At 39.6% G+C, this 20,651-nt stretch overlaps 1 protein-coding gene and 1 pseudogene across 3 annotated transcripts in view; both read right to left on the reverse strand.

The window, feature by feature from the left end:
* The window catches only part of AGL (amylo-alpha-1, 6-glucosidase, 4-alpha-glucanotransferase), a 72,687-nt gene extending 60,372 nt beyond the window's left edge, over positions 1 to 12,315 (reverse strand). For 2 of the 3 annotated variants that reach the window (XM_054475086.1, XM_063652653.1), the window contains exons 1-4: positions 11,946 to 12,313; positions 11,237 to 11,386; positions 2,159 to 2,369; positions 1,451 to 1,617 (exon numbers count right to left, since the gene is read on the reverse strand). In XM_054475086.1, coding sequence (XP_054331061.1) covers positions 1,451 to 1,617; positions 2,159 to 2,369; positions 11,237 to 11,318 — 460 coding nt within the window. In that variant the 5' untranslated portion in view covers positions 11,319 to 11,386; positions 11,946 to 12,313. Of the gene's footprint in view, positions 1 to 1,450; positions 1,618 to 2,158; positions 2,370 to 11,236; positions 11,387 to 11,945 lie in introns of all 3 variants that reach the window. The other variant, XM_054475095.2, reaches the window with a different exon arrangement.
* Positions 12,316 to 19,897: 7,582 nt separating this feature from the next.
* Positions 19,898 to 20,053, reverse strand: LOC129016845 (large ribosomal subunit protein eL39-like; annotated as a pseudogene).
* Between the last annotated feature and the right edge of the window lie 598 nt (positions 20,054 to 20,651).

Consider the following 20,651-nt stretch of genomic DNA (forward strand, 5'->3'; position numbering starts at 1 on the left):
TCATATTTTATATATATATGGCTGGGCACAGTGGTTCATGCCTGTAATCCCAGCACTTTGGGAAGCTGAGTTGGGCATATCACTTGAGGTCAGGAGTTCGAGACCAGCCTGGGCAACATGGTGAAACCCCATCTCTACTAAAAATACAAAAAGTAGCCAGGTGTGGTGGTGCATGCCTGTAATCCCAGCTACTAGGGAGGCTGCAACACAGGAATTGCTTGAACGCAGGAGGCTACAATGAGCTGAGATTGCACCACTGCACTCCAGCCTGGGTGACAGAGTGAGACCCTGTCTTTAAAAAAAAAAAAAAAAAAAAAAAGAAAAGAAAAGAAAAAATTAATATTGCCCTTTGTTTAAGAGTAAAATACAACTTAAGTTTCATTTTGCTCTTGGTATTTATGGTAGCACATGTCTTCTACACAAAAGATGGTTAACCAATGTTTGTTGAATTAAAATGATACATAATGATAATACATTTTCCTTCACTTTTCAATAGCTTATTTCTGATTTTTATATGGTAAAGTCTTAGAAATGATAATTGTTTCATTATGGAGTTCCTTCATTTCTTATGCTGAACCACAAAATTTGCCATTTTTATAGGTTAAAAATGGTTAAGTATCAAAAATGTAATATGGGCCAGGCGCAGAGGCTCACGCATATAATCCCAGAACTTTGGGAGGCCGAGGCGGGTGGATCATGAGGTCAGAAGTTTGAGACCAGCCTGGCCAACATGCTGAAACCCCGTCTCTACTAAAAATACAAAAATTAGTTAGGCATGGTGGCAGGTGCCTATAATCCCAGCTACTCAGGAGGCTGAGGCAGGAAAATTGTTTGAACCCGGGAGGTGGAGGTTGCAGTGAGCTGAGATCGCACCATTGCAGCCTAGGTGGATAAGGTGATACTCCGTCTCAAAAAAAAAAAATTTTTTTAATATGGTTCTATCTACTTATATTACTAAATATAATAAGAAACAAAATTAAACATAGAGGTAAAAAGATATGGTTTGGATTTGTGTCCCTGCACAAATCTCATTTCAAATTGTAATCCCCAATGTTGGAAGAGGGACCTGGTGAGAGATGACTGATCACGGAGGTGGATTTCCCCCTTGTTCTCATGATAGTGACTGAGTTTTCACGAGATCTGGTTGTTTAAAAGCATGTAGCGCCTCCCACTTTGTTCTCTTCCTCCTTCTCTGGCCACGTAAAACAGGCCTGCTTCCGCTTTGCCTTCTGCCATGACTGTAAGTTTCTTGAGGCCTCCCCAACCATGCTTCCTGTACAGCCTGCGGAACTGTGAGTCAAACCTCTTTTCTTTATAAATTACCCAGTCTCAGGTAGTTATTTATTGCAATGAGAGAATGGACTCATATACAAAACTTTTGAAATCTATATCACAGAGCATAATTACATTTATTTTTTTAAATAAGAAAAAAAAAGCAAGCTGACATTACCTGATTCTTTTGCAACCCTAAGTCTGCTTTCCCATTCATCAAAAGGTCCCAAACACTTAGCTAAAAATGTCTGAAGAGTAACACAGTCCAAGGGTAGCACATGATTATCGGCACCAACACGTAAAATGGGGTCCACAACTATGTAACCTCCACCACTTTTCTCATTTCTAAGGGAAAAAACAAAACAAAAACTTTTCAGTCAGTGACAGGAAAAAAAAAATCCTCATATAATATAGTCTGACTCTAACTAAAAGGTTAATTGTCCCACATAAAATACATGTATTTCTAAGCACACAAAATCATTTTAAAAGTTGCAACAAAACTTAATGGAAAAGCTACTTTTACCCTTTCACAATCTACATAATTACATGTATAATACACAAAATATCCAAGAATGTTGGTTTAATGAAAAATAAGTATACTAAAACCTATCAGTAATAACAAGGGCATGCAAATAAACAGCAACCTATAATCAGGTTGCATGAAATTACTACATTTTAAGATGTTACTTAAAATATATTTACATGATACTTTAGCTCTGCAATGGGCCATACAATTACCTCTTAGAAATCCAAGAATATTCTATTTGCATCTCAAGGAAGCACTGTAAAAATTGCACTGCCATGGTTCATACAGTAACATTTACAAGTTAGGTGACTTCAAATTACAGATTAACTTTTTTTCTCACAAACAAAACACCTGACTTACCCTTGAAGGAAATAATACTGAAATGAACCAGATTGTTGCAGATTAAGTTTGCAGTATTTATCAGAATCATCTTCTCTTTCTGTTGGATTTTCCCAATCCAGAGAACGGAATTTTTCTCTATTAAATGTTTCTCCAGGAAATGGGTAATTTGTATACACGGTAACTGCTTTTCCCTGTAAAGTTGGGCCTAATCGGAACTGTAGTTCATACCCTAAATAAAAAGCACATTTTAATAAACTCATTGTAGGACTTAAATTACCACATTGAAAAATAGATGTTTTATTTAAAGTATTAAAAAACCTTGATTTTTCAATTATGTTTAAAATAACTCCACAAACCTAATGCTGTTTTGGCACTACTTTGTATTCCAACTTGGCTGAATTTTGTATTTTAGCAAGTATAGTAAACATCATAGAGCTGTCTGCTCTGTAATGTCTCTTTCTCCTTTCCCTGGAAACGCATTCCTATTCACATAGCAACTCTGGGATGTGCAAATTCTTATACAACCCCATTTACCATGATTCCCCATCCTCACCCCTGAATTAAGTACCCAATGGCGGGCATCTGAGGAGAGACCTTCTCTAGTATTTTTCTAACTGCAACAGAGAAAGCTAGTTTCTCTATGGTGACAGAAAGTATGTGACAGTCTGTAAAACTTGGGAGCTACCATGGGACTATTATTTCACCATACTGAGAAAGCTAGTCTTCACTGACAGAAGTCAACCTCTATAGAGGCAGAATTCAGGATTCTAACAGGGGTTCTGAAGGCAACTGAACCCGACTGATATCTGCTCAAGTCGAGTGATGTGCTAATAAAGATTTAACAACTGACTAGGGTGGTGGGAACCTCTGACTTGGAGTGTTTGCTGACTTTCTGGTGGAAATAATCCCGCCATGGACAATCTTAAGCTACCAACACAACAACATTGAATGTGGAAGTGGGAAAGGATGTGCACAATCAGCTCTTGTGAGCCAGCAAAAGCACCTCCAACACACTACTGCCTATATCCCTTTGCTTCATGGTTTAGTTACTAAAGCTGTCTTGTAATCCTGAGAGCCAATGCATTTCTACTTTTGCCCAAGTTAGGTTATTTTTAAAAAAACATACCTTAGACTTGTGCATTGTGTTACAAATATTTTGCCATAAGAGAAAACAAATAAGCACATTATAGTTAAAACTGTACTGTGAAAGAAACATTTTGGTTGGTTTAAAGCAGACTTTAAACCTTCTTTATAATTATTAGAATATGAAAATACTGAAATACTGACTATGGTCAAGTGTATTAGAAATATAATACATATAAATCTTAAACATGAATATAACTTTCAATTAATAATGGGCAATAATAACTGATGAGGCAGGAAAGTTTAGTTCCACTGAGTAAAATCTTTAATATCTAAGGAATTTCTTGAGAGGAAAAAAACTAATATTTAACTATTTAAGATATATTATTTATAATTTATAATCCTTGATTTATTAGACATCCAACAAAGTAATAAAAGAGGATATACTAACAGGGATATTTTCTGTGAACAAAAGATTTCAGTAAAAGACACTAAGAGAATGCTGTATAGTGAAACTAAGAATTTCTTCTCTAAGCAACTAAATATACTTTTTCTATAATACAATTTGGCATTAATATACTAAGAATGCTTATATTTTTTGATCTAGGAATTTTATATAGATTTTTTGAGAAAAGTGTCAGTGATGTAAACAGAGATTATGTATAAGGATATTTATCACAGCCTCATTTATTGAAATTAAATAAACTGACAACAACCTAAATATCTAATGATTGGCAATGATTAAATAAATTATGGTAAATCTACAAGCTGGCATATTATAAAGCCATTATAAATTATGTTATCAAAAGATATTTGGCGAGGCACAGTAGCTCACGCCTGTAATCCCAACACTCTGGGAGGCCGAGGCAGGAGGATCACCTGAGGTCAGAAGTTTGAGACCAGCCTGACCAACATGGTGAAACCCCATCTCTACTAAATGCAAAAAGAGCTTGGTGTGGTGGTATGCACCTGTAATCCCAACTACTCAGGAGGCTGGGGCAGTAGAATTGCTTCAACCCAGGAGGCAGAGGTTGCAGTGAGCTAGGATCGCACCACTGCACTCCAGCATGGGTGACAGAGCAAGACTCCGTTAAAAAAAAAAAATTTAATAACCACTTTTAATTTATTCTATTTTGTTACATTGTACACATTTATGTAGAGCTTTTAAAATATCTTCTGGAAAAAAGTATGGCTGAAACATGGCAGTAGGCAGAGAGGTAGAGTACATACACCATAATACTACTACAAATAGGGGAAAAAGGCAGGTTACAAAATTGTTCAGATAGTATAATCCTAATTTTTTAAAAAAAACAGAAAAAAATGCTTTTTATACATTTGCACAATTTTATAATTAGGGAAATCATTTTAAAATTAGAGCTACAATTATGAAGGGATAGACTAAGAAATAATTACAGAAAGAATTAAAACATGAAGTAAAATATTTAGTGACTGAGAAGCATAAATATTTACATCTCACAAGAATGACTAAATTTATCATTAGGAGAAATAGTGTCATTTTGAACAAGTACAAATAGCAGAGATTAGCTGTCTGGGTATATGTGTACAACCTGTCCCTGGTTAAGTTTATACAAATACTGTTTTTGTAATTACACAAGGATTCAGAGAACTTGCAGAGCAAAGGTTAAAACTCATCTAAAATCTCCAAAACAGTATTTGGATCAGTGCTCTACCTTCAGGAAAAAACCCCAATAATTCCCAAACTAAGTCATTTATTTATATAATATATATCTATGATGTTCTAATAGATTATGTAAATTATAAAACACAAAAGTTAACTTAATGGGATAAGATATAAATGAAATAAATAATATTTAAATAATACATTTTATTTATTAGTGGGTAGAAAAAAACCTTTAGCTCTCACTAAAAATTAATATTGATAATATCTCTCAGTGAAAACAATGTAACTAAATAAATTTCATTATTTTAAAAAGTCTTGGTTTTAATATTTTGTAATAAAGTGATTCAAAGATTTCAAGTTCTATTTATTTTGGGTAAAATCATATAATGATGGAAGAAGCATTTCTAAAAATATATATTCAAAATGCTTTCACTATAGCAAGGGTTGGCAAAATATATCCAACCCAATCCCCATTTCTGTAAATGAAGTTTTACTGGAACACAGCCACATCCATTCATGTATGTTTGCCTATGGCTGCTTTCCTGCTACAATGGGAGTCGAGTCGCTGCAATAGGGAGTGCATTGCCTGAAAAGCTGCAAAGATTTGCAATCTGAACTTTTGCAGGAAAATATGTGCCAAACTCTGCTCCAAGCATCAATTTCCTTCAAAAAAGCACTTAACTTTCTCACTCATGTTTACATCAAAGAGTTAAGTTTTTATTTTTTCTGAAAATATTTTCTAAGTATCATACTATCTAACACTATTTGTTATTTCTGAAAAGGACGAATCTCAAACACTTTCTAACTCATCTTTTAAGTTTGATCACTTCTGTGAGGTAAAAGAACTATTCTTGGTTACTCTAACTCTCCTTACAAAGTAATATACAGACTCTGTTATTTAAGATAATATAACCTGTAAAGCTACTTAACCTAGCTTAAGTAAAAGTGCAATGCATGGCAACATACTGCAAACAAATGAGGGTGTGATTGTCAGCCCCTTCCAGACCTACAACCTCTACCTTTTCTTCTGAGTATGGCTTTTTTGTTTATAACTTACCTGACATACAAACTGAGAGCATAATTCATATATTAACATAATTCAATGTTGCTAACATATAACAGACTTAAAAAACTAAAATAGGTAGAGAGAAAAGAAAAGAAAGGGAAGAAGGAAGGAAAGAAGGAAGGAAGGAGGGAGGGAGGGAAGGAGGGAGGAAGGAAGGAAGGGATATTGTATTTTCTTTCTGTAGCCCAATAGATATATCAGCGCATACCCCAAGGGATACATAGCCACTCTGTAGACCTCTAATGCAAATCACTGAAACTAAAATTTTTATATACAGTAAATGAAACATCAGAGAGCCTAGAGTAGGTCAGATTCCATGACTCAGTTTGCTAAAATTAGCTGAGGTCATAGCAGTACATGGTGTGGCTATCTTATTCCTCATACTAATGCTAGGATACTTAACTTGCATTAGCCATGTCTCTCTTGTAGGCAACTAGCATAATGAGTGATTAAACTATTATTGTAAATAAATATGTTCTATCTTTTCCCCTCCACTCAATTTATAGAAACTCAGTCTTCTAATCAAAGAACCTTTATGTCTAAATATTTTCTTTAAAAAATAGTAAAAATTGTAAATTTCATCAACCTATTTAAAAGATGGAAGAATTTCAGATTTGGGAAGTACTTATTTTGTTCATTATTCTTTTTTTTTTCCTGAGACCGAGTCTCGCTCTGTTGCCCAGGCTGGAGTACAGTGGTGTGATCTTGGCTCACTGCAACCTCTGCCTCCTGAGTTCAAGCGATTCTCCTGCCTTAGCCTCCTGAATAGCTGGGACTACAGGTGCATGTCACTACATCTGGCTAATTTTTGTATTCTTGGTAGAGATGGGGTTTCATCATGTTGGCCAGACTGGTCTTGAACTCCTGATCTCAGGTCAACTACCTGCCTCGGCCTCCCAAAGTGCCAGGATTACAGAAGTAAGCCACCATGCTCGGCCTGATTTTATTCATTATTCTACCACTAAATGAGACAGGAAATAAGCGAAAAAGCTATGATTTGTCTAGAAAAGATCATTATTTAGTCTTGTACTTGTTGAACAGGAAGAATCTATAGAAATATCAGTCTTAAAAACGAGGAGGAATTCCTTCTTGTAGAAAAGAGAGAAGGAAAGAAATATGAGGGCTTTGATGACCAATTAAATATGAAACAGCCAAAAACTGCCAGATTTGATTGGTTACCAAGTCCTCTGAACTTGAAAATAACTCATACTTTGTCCTCTCTTTTTCTTTCTTGTTTTGAGTCAGAGTCTTGCTCTGTTGACCAGGCTGGAGTGCAGTGGCACGATCTCGGCTTACTGAAACCTCCGCATCCTGGATTCAAGCAATTCTCCTGCCTCAGCCTCCCAAGTAGCTGGGATTACAGGCACCCGCCAGCACGCCTGGCTAATTTTTGTATTTTTAGGAGAGACAGGGTTTCACCATGTTGGCCAGGCAGGTCTCAAACTCCTGAACTCAGGTGATCCGCCTGCCTTGGCCTCCCAAAGTGCCAAGATTACAGGTGTGAGCCACCGCGCCTGGCCTTGTCTTCTCTTTTTCAACTCAGGCTGTTCAATCCTTTTCTTTAATCAGATGTGTTTTTAAAATAGTCTTCTCAATGCTTCTTGTCTCCAATGTCCCTTGTCTTCCACTCATCTTTCACATTTCAAATTATCTTTTTTTTTTTTTTTTTTTTGAGACGGCGTCTTGCTCTGTCACCCAGGCTGGAGTGCAGTGGAGCCATCTCAGCTCACTGCAAGCTCCACCTCCCAGGTTGTTCACGCCATTCTCCTGCCTCAGCCTCCCGAGTAGCTGGGACTACAGGCGCCCGCCACCACGCCCGGCTAATTTTTTGTATTTTTAATAGAGACGGGGTTTCACTGTGTTAGCCAGGATGGTGTCGATCTCCTGACCTCGTGATCTGCCCGCCTCGGCCTCCCAAAGTGCTGGGATTACAGGCGTGAGCCACTGCGCCCGGCTTCAAATTATCTTCTAAAATAAAATGATCACACTATTACTGCAAAAAAAAGGTGGCATATTCTCATGTATAACATTTGGATATATTTACCGGTTTTAACCAGAGTTATAAAGTCAACCACATCATTCTTTTTTCATAAATCCTTCAATTTCCCTCTTCAAATGGGTTAGCTTTTACAATTTTTGCTAGTTTTAACTAGAGTTTTAGTAATCAATCAGCAGTACACTGCACTAGGTTTGTAAGGCTGTCCCTATCCTCACAGATTTTATTTTATTTTATTTTTTATTTTTTTTTTTAAGAGTTTTGCTCTTGTTGCCCAGGCTGGAGTGCAATGGTGTGATCTCAGCTCACTGCAACCTCTGCGTCCCAGGTTCGAGTGATTCTCCTGCCTCAGCCTCCCAGGTAGCTGGGATTACAGGCATGTGCCACCATGCCCAGCTAATTTTTGTAATTTTAGTAGAGAAGGGGTTTCACCATGTTGATCAGCTGGATGATCTCGAAATCCTGACCTCGGGTGACCCACCTGCCTCGGCCTCCCAAAGTGCTGGGATTATAGGTGTGAGCCACTGCGCCCGGCCCTTTATTTTTGTTTTTTAAAGACAAGGTCTCACTCTGTCACCCAGGCTGGAGTGCAATGGTGGGATCATAGTTCACTACAGCGTTTAACTCCTGGGCTAAAGAGATCCTCCTGCCTCACCCTCCTAGGTAGCTGGGGACCACAGGCAAGCACCATCATGCCCAGCTAATTTTGTTTCTTTTTTGCAGAGATAAAGTCTTACTATGTTGTCCAGGCTGACCATGAACTCCTGGCCTCAAGTGGTCCTGCAGCCTCAGCCTCCCAAAGCACTGAGATTACAAGTGTGAGTCACCTGCCCTCATCAATTCTCACAGATTTTAAACCCTAGTCTGACACTGTAAGACTAACAAGCCTTTAGACACTGCTTCATTATTCAGCACTTAATAGTTCTGTGCTCATTGTGTAATTGGAAATCAAAGGAAGGAGACAGTAAAAAATTAGGGAACGACTTCACAAAGGAGGTGATATTCTAGCTGAAAGTTGAAACTTAGGCAACACACAGACTGGCAGTAAATGGGATTTAACAGATATAAAGGAATCTGATGGGAGTACGGGTATAAGGACAGGCATGAGAAAAACTGCTGAGAAGGGAATTAACAGGAATGACTTGGGTAACTGTAAAGATCTATGACATTAATGATGGAGAATAATGAGATACAATCTTGGCTAAGGAAGGTGTAGTCTCATTACAGAATGTCTTGGAAGTCAGACAGAGGTATTTAAATTTGATTTTATACATACCACTTAATAAAAAAGGGAAGAGACTGCATAAGATTATTCTGGCATCTATATTCAGCCATACAGAATAGACAGGCAATCAGAGATATTTGGAAAGAAACTGCAAGCTTAAAAAGAGACTTCAGGAAAAGAGAAGAAATCATCATGCCACGAAATAAACAGGGAAGCTGAGAAATAAAGGATTGAGAATGGGCAGGGGATATTTTTGGACATGCTAGATTTAAGCATATCCAAGTTGAGCTATCCTAATACTATTCTATTGCATAATATCAGGTTGAAGCCAAGGTCCAGGGTGGGAATACATGGAGTGATTCATATCAATGCCTTACATTTATTTAGGGCTTTATGACTAAAAATTCATGTATTATTAATTTTGAGTCTCAAAACCTAGAAAGGTAGAAGAACAGAAATTACCACTTTCATCTCACCAATAAAGAAATTAATGCTCAGAATTGGGGCCATGCCCCGTGGCTTATGCTTGTAATCCCAGTACTTTGAGAGGCCAAAGAGGGAGGGTTGCTTGAGTCCAGGAGTTCAAAATCAACCTGGGCAACATAGTCAGACACAGTTTCTACAAAAAAAAAAAAAAAAAAAAATTAGCGGGGCACAGTGATGCATGCCTGTAGTCCCAGCTACTCGGGAGGCTGAGGCAGGAGAATTGCTTGAGCCCAGGAAGTTGAGGCAGCACTGAGCCATGATCATGCCGCAGCACTGAGCCATGATCATGCCACAGCACTCAGCCTGGGCAACAGAGTAAGACCCTGGGCCCGTCTCAGAAAAAGAGAAAAGGGAAGAAAAAAAAAAGAAAGAAATGAATGCTCAGAGTTAATGTAACTTGCCCCAAGTCAGCTTGTTAGCAGCAGAGTCAGGAGAATTCTGGCTCTACATCTACCCTTGTCATCAAACGCTGAAAGCTTCCAAGAAGAAGAAAGCTCAAGGCCTTTCCTCCAAAAGTAGTCATCAGCACAGAGGCAACAGTTGAGGCCATGAGACTGTGTAACTAATTCTTTGAAGGAGAACAGAAAAAGAAAGAATTCCTAGCAGATACCCATAATTAATTAAAAAGTGAAAGGAAGAGAGCCCAGTAAGAGACACCAAGTTGACAAGAATATGCAACAGGGTAGGGGGGAAAAAATCAAAACCAGGAAAGTGCAGAGTCAGGAAAGCCAAAAATGGAGTAGGTACTCAGTGATTTTAAATGCCAAAGTTGGAAAAAGACACGGATTTGGCATGAAGATAACACATTGTATGTGTGAAATTTTTTTTTCAAAAATTTAACTCTTAAAACATTAGGGAAATTTAAAACTTCCTTTGAAATGTTTATGACTATCAACATCCATTTGGTACATTAATAAGGGGGACTGCATTTTTCATATATTACACTTCTTCAATGTTGAAAAATTACAAAGGCTAAGAAAATAAAACATCTATTAACTAGCCTTGTAGAAAAGTAATTTGATCTTTTAAATACAGATGAACTATATTTCAACACAACCAGATGAGTTATTGCACTTTTTATTTGGTAAGAAAATATTTTCAGCTTTTACCTACTCCATATTTGAGAGGTTTTTGATGTACATAAACAATAGTTTACTATACTTTTTGCTGCAATCTATTTTGTCAATTCAAAGGTTCAACAAAGGAAAAGAGACAGTTACACAAAGGCAAAACCACATGCATACCCAAAGCAAAATTACATATGAAGTAATTTACCAAGTTTTAATAGTAAATGTTATGAGAAATAATATGGCCAATCTTCTGATCATATATTTAACTTCAATCTTAAGTGGGAATTAGTATACAGAGAAAAGTGAACTATTTTATCCTTATCCTAACATGAGGGATATAAAATATTTTTAATTCAAATCAACATTAATTAGTGATATATGGAGAACACAGCACCATCTTTGCACAAATCAAGTTTTAGATCCTTGGAAATAATATTTATCTTAAAGCTTTAAAAAATTTAACAGGACTGCCAATGAATTAAAAGTTTAAAAGACGCAAATGAGCAAATCAAACAACTTGCTACTGACCTTGTTCAAGTCTGAAGAGGGTCTTTTCCAGCTTCTCCATTTCGTTCAGAAGTAAAATTCGAATCTGTTTACTGTGCCCCATTTTGGCTTCTAGAGGATCTGAAATCTTTCATAAGTACTAAAAGAACTCCACAGTCGAATGAGTTACCCCTATGAAACAAAAAGGAGTTAAAATGTCGAAAATAACTATTGCCTTAAACTCTCCAGAGCTGACAGCGGCACTTACATGTTCGAAGTGTGTTTTATGCCTAGCAGAGCAATGAAAGAGAATGAATCTTGTAACTATTAAGATTCGAGAAGACAAATTAATAGTTGTTTCCTGCCTTTGAGCACAACGAATAAGACCGAAATAAAAATGCTGTATTATAGATTCTTACAATTAAAAAATAAAAAACCTAGAGCATTCTCAGAGAAAAGCAATACACTTAGGAAAGCCTGAAGTCAGGGGGACATTCCCAGCCCCAAGCCACAGGGCTCTGGAGACTCCGAATGGCACTTCTGCTTTCAAGAGATTAGTCTGCTCAAAGATAACAGGTGGGCGATCTCCCCATTCCCAAATTCGGGTCGCCAGCCACCAATGGGGAGATGAGAACAGAGGAAAGCAGTTGTTGCCTCTGGAATAGCTGCCGTAGACAGAAGATGTACAGAGCGAGCTATAGATAGAAAGAATGCGTTTCCCCGCGAGGCCAGCGGCATTCCTAGCACTTACGCCGAGCGAGTTATACGTGCGGCTTCTGGGGCATTGCAGGACCCGCGACTCTGGTGCTACGGTCGGGGGGAGGGGACGGGGAGAAACAGAAGGGGAAAGGCTGGCTGCCCAGCCGCGCACAGAAGCCTCAGCCCAAGGAGGGCCGGGCGCCGTGAAGGGCAAAGGGAGGGGCGGCGGGCGACCAGAGCAGGGCCGAGGCAGCTGGGTGAGGAGCCGGCAGAGTCTCAGCGACTCCGCCTCGCGCAGGTTCCTGGGCGCACCCGGGACCCCACCTGGCCGTGCGCGCACTCGCCCCAGGTGGGAGCGGGCCGTACCACTGGCCCACTTCCGGGAGGCTCGACCCGCCCGCCCCGACCGCTAGTCTCGCGAGAGCGTGGGCACCGCACCGTCTCAGTCGGCTCCTGGCCGGGGGACCTGGAGCCTGCTGCGGCCGAGGCCGGGAGCCGCGCTTTCTCCTCGCTATGGGGAAGGTGCAGCGCCCAAGGCGTGGCCTTCCTTTAACAGCCTGCGAGCTCACGGTTGCACATTAAAATGCCGTGGTACCGGCTGCGAGCCAGGTTGAGCTGCACAGTAGGATCTTTTGCTGGGAAGGGCTGAATGGTGAGGGGCAAACGACCTAGCTTCTGGTGTCTTTTGTACCACTACGTGTTTTGTTTCTTTGTGTTGATAATTTTTACTTGGCCTAAATTCTCAGAGCCCTGATTTCTAAGTGTCTAAAATAAGGGGCCTGGCTACAGCCTTGACATTCCATCCAACACGTGTCCATCATTTCTAGTGCTGACAGGACACATGTTCCTGAATGCAGACCCAGTAGGTAAGGTGTGGCCAGTCTGCAAACCATCGAGAGTGCAAACACCACTGATACTTAACGGTGTCCGGGTGTACCTAATGTACACTAGATAGACCCGGAGATCGTCTGAGATTAAGCTGCACTTATGTTAGGCCAGTAACTAAGAACTTTTTGCAGATGCTTAAGGAGATTTAGTGCCTGAGGGTAAAGGAAAACCCATCTTCCAGGGCTTTTGGAGGGCTCCTAATGGTCATGAGAAAATGGACAGAAGATTTGGTTAACTAAGACTTGTGGCGTGTGGAGAAGATTCTTGCATTCTTTATTGTGGAATGACTGTAGGTCCGAAGAGGATATAGGTTAAAAAAAACCCATACTGAAGTATTTGTTTCTGTAGATTTCTGAGAATGGCTAGTTGCAAATGGTCTGTAACTGACTTTGGGAACCCACAGCTCATTTTCTGGCCCCTACTATTTGCTAGGTACACAAGGTGCTGGGAATGCACCAATAAAACAGTCACTGCCCTCAAGGAACTCCTACATTTTATTGGTGGGAGACAGATAAATTAAATAAATTATACAGGATACAATTCTATATATAATAGGAAGGGGGAAGTGTGGAAGAGTAAGCAGAGAGACGTTTGCATTTCTAAATATAACGTTCAGTAAAGTGATGCCAAACTGCGAGAAAGAAGAAGTCTAAGGTAGAGGGTTACATGTAGAGGTATAGGAAGTACAAAGGCCATGAGGCAGGAGCATACTTGGTGAACCGAAGAAGGTCACCATAGCTGAGTGAAGAAGAGAGTGGTAAGAGATTAGGACAGACAGATGGGGCAGGAGAAGGGGTCAGGAGCACAGACGGGTGACCAGATCTTTTAAGGCTTTGTAGGCCATTGCAAGGACTTGGGCTTTTAAACTTTGGAAAAAAAGCCATGGAGATTTTGAACAGAGGAGTGACATAATCTGATTGACCTTTTAAAAGGATCGCTCCGCAACTTTATGGGAAGTAGTTGAATCAACTGTAGAGTGTAGCAAGGAAGGAAGCAAGGAGACCAGTTAGAAAGCTATTTTAGTTATCCAAGCAAGAGAAAGTGACTTGTGTGTGTTCTGTGTGTGTCGGGGGGTTGGGGGTGATGGGGGAGAGGTGGTATAGCAGGTGGTGTAGTTGCTGAATTCTGGACTATTTTGAAGGTAGAACCTACAGGATTGGCTAGTGGAGAAAGGAGTCAAGGATGACTCCAAGGTTTTTGGCCTGAATGAGCACAAAGCACTGTCCAATAGAATTATTAAGTGGCACATAGGTCATTTAAAATTTTCAAGTAGCCACATTAAAAAAACTTTTTTAAATACAAAAATTAGCCAGGTGTGGTGGCACATGCCTGTAGTCCCAACTACTGTGGAGGCTGAGGCAGGAGAATCGCTTCAACCTGGGAGGTGGAAGTTGCAGTGAACCCAGATCATGTCACTGCACTTCAGCCTGGGTGACAGAGCGAGACTGTCTCAAAAAAAAAAAAAAAAAAGAAAAGAAAGTTTTGAAAAAGGTAAAATTAATTTTAGCAATATAATTTACTTAACAATATTTCCAAGACATCATTTCAACATATAACCAATAGAAAAAGTTACTTTATTTTATTTTATTTTACTTTTTGAGACAGGGTCTCGTTGTCACCCAGGCTGAAGTGCAGTGGTGCAATCATGGCTCACTGCAGCCTCAACCTCCTCCCTCAGTCTTCCTCATCCATTCCCAGTAGCTGGGACTACCAAATGCATTACATTTGGTAAAAGTATTATTTCACAAAACTTCTATTTCTGTTACTTATGTTTTGGTGTACTGAGTCATGTATTCTTACTGGAAGGATTATTGTTAAAAACAAGATTGAAAGTGATTGTTCTAGATTGCATGCTGTGTAAAATGATAATTCATGATTATGAAGTGGTGCCTGGTGTTGAATCCCAGCTCTGCCACTAACTAGCTGTGAAGCTTTGGATGGTACTCAACCTCTTTGGGCCTTGGTTTTTCCAACTGTAAAATGGGGATGAAAGTCGTATCTACTGTTAAGTAAATGAGGGCTTAGAACTGTGCCTGATAGAGACTAAGTACTAGTGTACATACAAATGTTAGCAGAGTGAGGCCCTCACCATGTTGTGAAAACAGATCACATTTATGTTTGTCTTCAAGTTCTCCCTTTCCATGCCCCCTCCCACTTTCAGTCTGTCCTATGACTATCTCATTACACTGCCCTCCTGTTAATCACTGTTCTCCAGGGCTCCAAAATTAGCCTTTCTTGCTGTCCTTCCTCCAGTAAAACTCTCACTTTAGTGCCTAGTGTTGCAATTAGATATAAGGAGTAAAAGAGATTGATGACATTAATTCCTTTAGTAGTGATTTATTCTCATACAAATGCTTGAATTTTACAAGATTTGTAAATCCAAATCATCTTAATCTTGGAAATTTCATATTTTGAATGAAAATGAAGACTGTTAAGTAATGGAACCATGATTAATATGATGTGCCTCTAAGATTAATTTTACAAGCTACATAGTGTCCTTTTTAAAAAAGAAAAGTCACATTATTGTGCTATTTGTGAAGTTCTTGGAATGCCAATGAATTTGCAGTCTAGGGCTGCAGTGATGCCATGTGCAGCCTTCATTTTAACGCACATTTGTCATGTGCCTGTCCTGTGCATGACAGTGATCTATATATACACAATAATCTCATGCTGTAGTTGTCAGGAGAAGGCTCGCCTTGAGGAACATCTGAACCTCAACTATTTGGCGGTGACTCCGGTGCTTTCTAAAACATTGATGTTAATGCATTTGGGGAGTGGGAGGAGGACTATAGTTGGAAAAGACTTTCTCCAGGGTTGTGTGTATGTGTGTATGCTTTCTGAAAGGAAAAGAGTTATTTGGGTTATTATTTATAATTAGGTCCTAATCCTGTGCTTGTGGATCTGAAATGGATGGGGCTGCCTTATATTTGGTTTTTATATTCTTTGGCATTTTCTGTGCACTTTATTTCATAGTGCACCACTATTATCATGTCATAATTTTACTTTGTAAAATTTGGAGTTGTGTTTTCAGAATCCCTTCTAAATTGAACAACTTATTCTGTACTTTTGAAATATCCAGATACAGCCAGTGAGAAGCAAAAGGGAAGCTGGGAAAAGAAATAGAGTTGAAGTTGGAGAAGTGAAGACTTGAATGTAATGATACAGAGGTAGGGAAAATCGGAGAGAGATTTTTTTAAAATGAGATAGAAAGCAGATTTTAGAGGCAAACAAACCTTGGATTCATTTTAATCACTCTGAATCACAATTGATTCACCCATAAAATGGAGAGAACAAGACCTCACTTGCAAGTTTGGCATGAAGATTAGAAGAAAAAAAGAAAGCATTTGAAGCATCTATTCTAGCACTTAGCATATGGTAGACTTTTAATAATAGTTTTTTTAAAAAAGAAGGGGTTACATCTAGTTGTCCTTGCTGGATTCAAGATGGTAGTCAGACAAATCAGATGAAGAGGAGGTTCCCAGTGCATGGCAGAGGCCAAAGGTTCCAGAAAGTTTCTTACTTTGTGAAGAGGGGATATAAGAGTGAATTCAGAGAGCAAAATCAGAGCCTAATGTTTCAGCCCAAATTAGAAAACAAAGAAAAGGCAGAATCTAAGAATGAAATGAGGATTAGTCAGTATACAATAAATATTTATTAGGAAATGTATTGAGATGTACATAAATAGTGGTAAATATAGTTGTATTTCTATTCAAAACAAAACTTGAACTCTTAGAGTTTGCATAGGGAAAGTCCTTTAAAAATTCCTAATCATTGATATAATAAATTAGTCAAAAACAATGTATGGAATGCTTTGAATGCATGACAGGAGGACACGCAAGAGGCTTTTTTTGGTGGTGATCTTTCCTTTTTTCTTAGAGTAGATCTTTTAAAATGTTGTTTGGCCCCAATTTAAAAACGAAATCATTTACTCTTGCAAATAAATTTAGCTGCTTGTTGTTGGGAGCAAGCCTCCCAAAGTCTGGCCATAAACTGGCCCCAAAACTGGCCATAAATAAAATCTCTGCAGCAATGTAACATGTCCATAAAGGCCATAACGCCCAAGCTGGAAGGTTGTGGGTTTACGGGAATGAGGGCAAGGAATACCTGGCCCGCCCAGGGCGGAAAACTGCTTAAAGGCATTCTTAAGCCATAAACAAAAGCCTGAGCGATCTGTGTCTTAAGGGCGTGTTCCTGCTGCAGTTAACTAGCCCAACCTATTCAATTAATTCGGCCCATCTCTTCGTTTCCCTTAAGGGATACTTTAGTTAATTTAATATCTATAGAAACAATGCTAATGACTGATTTGCTGTTAATAAATATGTGGGTAAATCTCTGTTTGAGGCTCTCAGCTCTGAAGGCTGTGAGACCCCTGATTTCCCACTCCACACCTCTATATTTCTGTGTGTGTGTCTTTAATTCCTCTAGTACCGCTGGGTTAGGGTCTCCCCTACCGAGCTGGTCTCGGCAGCTTGTTAAAATTGTGAGCTCCAGAGTTTCCATAAATGAGGGCTTAGGGTTGGCAGTCTAGTTGAAGAGAAAGGACCAGGAAAGGGGGACTTCAAGCTGATTTGCTGTATTTGTTAGTATCACCTCAGCTGCAGATGGCAGGAACACACACACACACACACACACACACACACACACACACACACACACGAAAAGTGGCTTAAACAAGAGCTACTCTCACATATTTTCTCTCACATAAAAGTGTAGAGGATGCTGGGCCCGGTGGCTCACACCTGTAATCCCAGCACTTTGGAAGGCCCAGGCGGGAAAATCACTGGAGGTTAGGAATTTGAGACCAGCCTGGCCCACATGGCAAAACTTTGTCTGTACTAAAAATACAAAAATTAGCCGGGCCTGCTGGTGTGTGCCCCTGTAATCTCAGCTACTCGGGAGGCTGAGGCAGGAGAATTCCTTGAACCCAGGAGGCAGAGGCTGCAGTGAGCTGAGATCATGCTACTGCACTCCAGCCTGGGCGACAGGCAGGGCGAGACTCCGTCTTGAAAAAAAAAAAAAAGGCTAGAGGTAAGCTCTTCAAAGCTGGTGAGGCAGCTCTGTAAAGTCATCAGGAACCCAGGCTCCTTTCAGCCCATAGCTCCCTCCCTTTTGTGTTGTGGATCTCATCTTCATTGTACAATAAGGCTGCCAGAACTCCAGCTGTCATATCCAAATTCAGGCATCAGGATGTAAGAAGAGAAAAAGAAGGGCGAACCTTCTTCCTTTAAGGATAATTATTGAAAATACTGTACATTTCTGCTTGTCTCATGTTAATTAAAACTTAATCCCAATGTACATACAAATGTAATCTTTATGTAGGCAGCAGTGAGACTAGCTAAAACCCAGGTTTTGTTGTTCAGGAAAGAAAGAATAATTTTGGTAGACAACTAGTAGTCTCTGACACGGTTTGCGTGGTATTTTATTTTAAAATTTAATTGTTATCAAAGTGACACAGTTTGCAGCAGGAGAATGGAAGGCTCTTGGAGGAATGCCTCCAAGGGATGGGGGCGGGGGAAAGACTGATTATTTAATGAGCTTGACCACATTGGAAAAAAAAAAAAAGTCCTGTTGGAGAATGAAGCTTTAGATCTGTCAGACAAATGAGTTTGCTAAAACTAAACTCTAGAACTGGGCCAACTTCCTCCCAGTCACAGAAGGACTGGAAGAATCGTGCTTGGCCACTTCATGGTCACTCCTAAAAAGGAAGAGGGATAGAGATGAGCCAAGCTCACAGTTATTCTTCCCCAATTTCCCAACCAGAGAAATCACTTTTCCTCCTCAGGAATGGAGCAAGTTAAAGAGCAAAGAAAATCCAAGATATTGTTTTGGGACACTCTCTCTTCAAAGAAAACAGGAATTAGGGAAAAGTATTTTCATCAAACATAATATAAGTCATTTAACCTCTTTTAGGCACTAATTCCTCAGCTGTTATTTGTCTACCAAGGATCACAAAAATAAAATGTCTGAAATGTTTTGAAAATAATACATGCTCTATAAATGGTAACAACTAATATTAATGAGCTTTTGGCTGGGCGCGGTGGCTCACGCCTGTAATCCCAGCACTTTGGGAGGCCGGGGCAGGTGGATCACGAGGTCAGGAGATCGAGACCATCCTGGCTAACACGGTGAAACTCCGTCTCTACTAAAAATACAAAAAATTAGCCGGGCGCGGTGGCAGGCGCCTGTAGTCCCAGCTACTCGGGAGGCTGAGGCAAGAGAATGGCGTTAACCCGGGAGGTGGAGCTTGCAGTGAGCCGAGATTGCACCACTGCACTCCCGTCTGGGCGACAGAGCAAGACTCCGTCTCAAAAAAAAAAAAAAAAAAAAATTAATGAGCTTTTAAGAGGTGCCAGGTACTGTTCTAAGTTAACTCAATTTCCAGAACAACACTATTATTACCCCCACTATAAAGATAAGGAAACTGAGTCCCCAAAGTTAAGTAACTTGTTTAAGATCACGTAGTGAGCAAGTGAAGGAATGTGACTTCAATCGCATGCTCAGTGATTCTGTTCGGTAAACCCTACATCTGAGGCACTGATGCTACGTCCATGGCCTGGTAATCAGTAAGGTTTTATAAATTGAATTGGAATGTTGTTGACTTCATATATGGCTATGCCAACAGTGAGTCTGTTTTCTTGATTCTAGGATATTCTCGCTAATCTAAGACTCTATCATCTTAGATATCTCCTTCAGGAAGTCTCTGCCTGCCGTGCCCTCCCTCCCGTGGGTCTAGGTTAGGTGCTCCCTGGAGCTCCTTTGCTGTGGATATGTTGTGCCATGTTGTGTAATAACTCATTATCCCACTAGATTTCTTAACACAGGGCTGTGTTTTCTGTCTCTGGAAAACAGAATTATAAAATTATTTACACTACTTAGATATACTAAGAAACACGTATATTTTATTCTTTTTGTTTGTTTGAAATGAAAGGTCTCACATGTTTATTACTGAATCCGGCCTATCAGTGCACAAACAGCACATACACAGAGAAAAAAATATATATTCACAATAAAACATATCCAACTGTCCAGATAGTGGTGACATTTTCAGCTTGATATGGTAAGATGGTTGTGACCTTGACACAGCATAAATATGTGTGCCATCTCATGTGTAATTCCTTACAGACCCAGCTTGATTCTTCTCCAATGTCTCCTTTTGGAGTTCTACCTGATTTTATTACCAGTTTTCATCTGGATCTACTGGAGGATGCGATGATTTTGCTTTTGTTTCTCGACCAGGAAATGCTTAATCCTGAAAGTCTTGTGAGAAGACATGGCAAGAAGCAGAGTTAAGCACACGCCTCGATGGCAGAGAAAGGAGGAGAGTGTATTTTATTCTTAAAAGCTTCTCCAATTTCCTTTACCATTTCCTAACTGCTAGGCAGGTGTGGGAAAACAAAAATAATTTTAGTCTAATCTGGTTGGAGACTAATTCTGAGCCAATTATTTAAATAATCTCTTTAACCCAGTCTCTTTGAAATCATTGTTCTATTGTTTCGACACCCCTTTCTCTCTCTGCTTTGTTCTAAGAGATGTCTAGTACAAGGAGCAGGATCTCACATGAACTGGTTGCACTGGGGGAGTTGAACTCTGTGACCTTAAACTGGTCATTGTGCAGGGGCTGGCATCACCTAATGTATATCTGTCTAGTCTGTTCCTGGTTATCTTGTTGGCACAAACTATTGATGTCTGTAGCTGATAACTTCCTGGTCATTCTTTCTTGGCTTGGCCAGAGTCTAAAGGCATCCTCCTCCCCTACTGTCTCAGCCTTTCTTGATCCTACTTTCACTGCAGACCCCTCTCTGAGTACCTAAAATGTTCTCTGCCTGGTCCAAGGCCCAAAACATCCATTTGATAAGCCTTTGCTGGAATT

Source organism: Pongo pygmaeus, chromosome 1, assembly GCF_028885625.2.
Source record: "Pongo pygmaeus isolate AG05252 chromosome 1, NHGRI_mPonPyg2-v2.0_pri, whole genome shotgun sequence".
NCBI classification, from domain to species: Eukaryota; Metazoa; Chordata; class Mammalia; order Primates; family Hominidae; genus Pongo; species Pongo pygmaeus.